The following is a 4,352-nucleotide window of genomic DNA, read 5'->3' as shown; positions in this document are numbered from 1 at the left end:
TAATTCAAGCTGTGGCATATAAAATTATAAAAGCATTGGTATAGTCTACAAAATGGAGTAGGAGACTCCGGATAATGTAAAGCACGTTGTACACACTAACCATCTGCGTTCTCAGAGACTGTTGTGTGTTTGACAAAGGCCACGTCGCCCAGGTTCTCAGCCACACACCTGAAAGAAAACATAAAAAAATCACACACATGAAATCTAAAAATAGATCGAAACATCAATAAAGTATATCAACACACTTGGGAATGTGTCATATTAAATTGGGACAGCACCACAGTCACGGACAAAACAGAAACTGAAACGTTTGAATACAGTACATGGCATGCCATGACTCTGAAGACCACATTTAAGGTCTCTCTTTTTTTTTTAATTGTGTATATGATTTTTATTAACTTTACATTGATGTGTGTGTATTCTTTTTAGATGACTGATATGCAATGTAATTGTTGTAGCCTAATGTGTGTGTTTAATGTGCTTACTGTAATGTACTGTGCAGTGGAATGGAATGACAGCAACTTTTTATGGTCCAAGACAAATTTCTCATTTCTATTTTCAAATCTAATCTTCCCCGGCCTGTTGTTGCAGTTTACAGAGGCAGCCATCATAGACATCCAGCTTTTTACAGTGGTTTCTGCTGTTTTCTGCCACCACCAAGAGGAATTGGTTAGATGAGCTGCTGTACCCCCTCTCTTTCCATCTTTACACCTCCAGACACGCATCAAAAGCATCACACTCCCTATACCAAACACTACCGCAATGCAACGCACAGTAATGCATAGAGCAATGAAAACATGTAATGGTCTACCATCATGTCAAACAGGCAATGAGTAAAACTGACTTTTAAAAAACATCAAAGGGCACAGCACCTCTCCTCTCTCCCATCTGAGTGATTGATTAAAATGTAGTTTCTTGTCTGGCAGCAGTTATTCCCTCTTATTTTTCACTGCCTGTAATCTGTTCATCCTGTCTAACTCTGTTGTACATTATTCATGTTTGTTTAGTTGGTAATGCATTGATTGTTCTCTGTTATCTGTAATCTGTCTAAACTGCATAGGAAATCTTTTACTGTATTTATACATTGTCTCCTACTGTTCTTGTCCATTACGACCATGTAATGTGATATTTCATGCTGGAATACTGTAAATAACAGGTATAGATGTTCCTATATTGGAGTATTATCCTTTCTTACTTTGTTTTTTAATGTAATTTTACCAGACAAATTCTGTCTCTCTTTATTTTATTTTTTTTGCTTTTGCTTGTAATTGTTTTACTAATCTACTATTTATTTTATGTAAAGCACTTAGAGTTGTATTCTATGCATGAATGGTGCTATAAAAATAAAGTTATTATTGTTATTATGTTTTGTGCGGACCCCAGGAAAAGACTGTCATAATATACCACAGTACTGGTACAGGAGAGTTGCTGGGATGGGGGTAAATTTATTATTTCCTATCAATGTATTGTCATTATCATCACTGTATTTTTTTCTCTTGGGTGGGCAGTCCAGTTCCTTTAGTATTTTTTTTCTTTATTGAGACAGTAGGACGGCTGACATGGACACACAATAGGGGAGACACAGCAGATCATCAGGGATTTGACCCTAAATCAGCAGGAATACATGTGATTTCCAGGCTGTTATTCTGTTCGTACCTCAGCGCCCCCGCCTCTCCATAGTGCCTCTCCCTGTGGTTGTTGGCACAGATATTCCTGTCATTCTCGTCTCCTATGCAGGCTTCACACAGGTTCTTGGGGTTGGTGCCTCGGGGGTCGTGCTTGGGGTCCTTGATCCCCGGCACACAGCTGTAACCAAAGAAATCCCCGACCGCTGGTGAGAGAGAAAGAGAAAAGAGCGAGAGTGAGAGGAAGAATGGAGGAGAGATCACCTTTTATATAATTACAAGGCCTTTCTTCCTCTCCGCTGCCCCTTACTTCTCCTGCGCTCCCCTAAAAATGATTCTAATACTAATTAGGTGAGCATAAAGCAAACAAGAATAAAATAGGTAGCAATAAATTCTATTGTCCTGTTTGTGTGAAAAGTAATTTAAAGATGTCCTTCCTTGTCTCTTTCATCAAGAAAAGCTATACTGATCTTCCAATTTGTCCCTATCTTCATGACCACTGCCCACTCTCTGCCTGTCCTCTCAACAACCCTCCCCCCACCCCGCCCCATACACACACACACACACACACACACACACACACACACACACACACACACACACACACACCTCCCATCTCCCATCTCCTCCAACACCTCAGCCTCCCTAACCTCTGGTGCAGTCAGTTGTTTAGTTGCTTCACACGCTTCATTCCTTCTCTCTGAACCTCCCATATACTTTCCCCCTGACACACACACACACACACACACGCACACACACACACACACATACACCTATGCACACAGACACACCCTTTTCTCCCCCTCTCTCTTTCTCCCCTTCCCTGCCCTGCCTCACCTCTGGGGAAGTTGCACTGCTCCCCACGCTGATCTGTGAGGTGTTGACCAGGTAGCCGATAGGAACGGTCCAGCCCACTGTGGTGCGAACGCCCGGGTGACAGGAGCTGCGCTCGTGCATCTCCAGCAGGGACAGGTCTGCAGAGGAGCGGCGCGCCAACGCCACCACATAGTAGCTAATACCATCTTAGGGGAGAGTTTGAGTCAAGAGTGTGGGAGAGAGAACAGAGAGAGAGAGAGAGAGAGAGAGAGAGAGAGAGAGAGAGAGAGGTTAAAATGATGTAGGGATCATTGTCCAGAGCGGGGGAGAGTGGGAGGTGGGAGTAAGAGAATGAGAAATATGTGTGTGTAAGACCAATGCATACGGGACACAAAGAATAATGTGTCAACGTATGGATTTAGCATCTCACCCTATTTTCTGTAAGCACTGCTGCATGATACATTCATTTTGACATGTTTAGGCCTTTAGCTGACGTCCTTATCCAGAGCGACTTGCAATGAGTCAGCTGGTAAGGCTTAAGTGCCTCCCCTGTTGACACATTTCTGCTGCAGGACTCGAACCTGTGACTTACCCACTCCGTTGTAGGACTCCCCTGCAGACAGCTCCAGGCCGTGGCACAGGCCGGCAGCGTAGATGTCATCCGCAAACATGGAGGCGGCATCTGCTGTCCCATTCTGAGAAAAACACAAGGACATTACATCTCTACTTTAATCTGCAGAAATTAGGGACAAACAAGAGAAATCCATTTCTTTCATTGTATATTCAGGGCCATTTTTATGTGTTTCAAATGGCTAAGGGATATTTTAGGTTATTCCAAACTGTAGTTTAAAACTGAAACAAACTTGACTGATTCACGATACAAACTTGTTTTGTTTGAATCCCTTCAGCACTTTCACAAAATTGGGATTTATATAACAGGATTACAATGATATAACTAGTATCCATTACAATTAATGAAAAATGCAGTAATTAATTTATTGACACATCTGAAAAGTAATAATAAGAAAGTGGCTTCTTATTTTATGTTATTAATATGTCCAAGGGGAAAAAATGTGTACATTATGAGGTGCATAACAAAATCATTATATAAATCCTTAAATAAGTATGAAGGATGGCGAATGAGATGATAATAAAAGTAGATGATAATAATATTTTTCAAATTCCAGTCCGGGACGAAATTCCCCCCCCAGAAAAAGCTTTTAATTTCTTTGGATTTTGGAGGTTTAAAAATGTAAAAGAAAGTGAAAATAATCATATCATATGACAGAGATTGAATAATCCTGTAAATATTGTTAATGGTTGCAATCTTAACTAGCTGATGAATGATTTGTAGTGGATTACATTTAGTACAAAAACTTTTTCCCAACCCCGTTCCTTCATGTACCTTGATTTTGTCGATACAGTCCCTGGCGCTCAGGCCGCGGACGCACAGCAGCGTTCCCCGGATATTCCGAGCCGTGGAGTTCCCGGCCAGATCCAAACACTTCTGCTCCTCAGCATCAGACACCACACACCAGGACACTGAACAAAAGGAAAAGGAGAAAGTTGCAAAAAAAAAAAAAAACAGTGTTTGCACTTTGTTTGTATATAAAAAAAAAATCAAATGCAAAATGTACTGTGGAGGAGCAGACACAACTTCAAACATAAAAACATCAAACATCTCAAAAGGCATGAGACAGCGATATCTCTAAACACCTTGAGGATGCAAATGAGTTTTGTGATGAATAAAGATACACTCAGGTTTATCATAGGCCTATTTAACATCACCTTTGTAGTCTACATATAGCCTTAGACTGACTCCCAGCCAGACATACCTGGTTTCTGAGTGGAGACACAAACAACAAAAACGAGGAGGAGCGCAACAGTTAGTCTTCTCTCTTGACGCTCCAT

At 41.2% G+C, this 4,352-nt stretch overlaps 1 protein-coding gene across 1 annotated transcript in view; it reads right to left on the bottom strand.

Annotated features, from left to right (window-relative positions):
• The window catches only part of otomp (otolith matrix protein), a 6,792-nt gene extending 2,440 nt beyond the window's left edge, over positions 1 to 4,352 (bottom strand). Inside the window, 7 exon segments of the mRNA XM_071534199.1 lie at positions 101 to 168; positions 1,657 to 1,831; positions 2,463 to 2,486; positions 2,489 to 2,647; positions 3,034 to 3,136; positions 3,847 to 3,983; positions 4,277 to 4,352. Coding sequence (XP_071390300.1) covers positions 101 to 168; positions 1,657 to 1,831; positions 2,463 to 2,486; positions 2,489 to 2,647; positions 3,034 to 3,136; positions 3,847 to 3,983; positions 4,277 to 4,352 — 742 coding nt within the window.

Source organism: Centroberyx affinis, unplaced genomic scaffold, assembly GCF_046629955.1.
Source record: "Centroberyx affinis isolate AG114_WGS23_722 - 3 ecotype Tasmania unplaced genomic scaffold, CSIRO-AGI_Caff_v1 ptg002495l_1, whole genome shotgun sequence".
NCBI lineage: Eukaryota > Metazoa > Chordata > Actinopteri > Beryciformes > Berycidae > Centroberyx > Centroberyx affinis.
The sequence above is the reverse complement of the archived record's forward strand: the minus strand, read 5'-3'. Positions and strand labels throughout refer to the sequence as shown.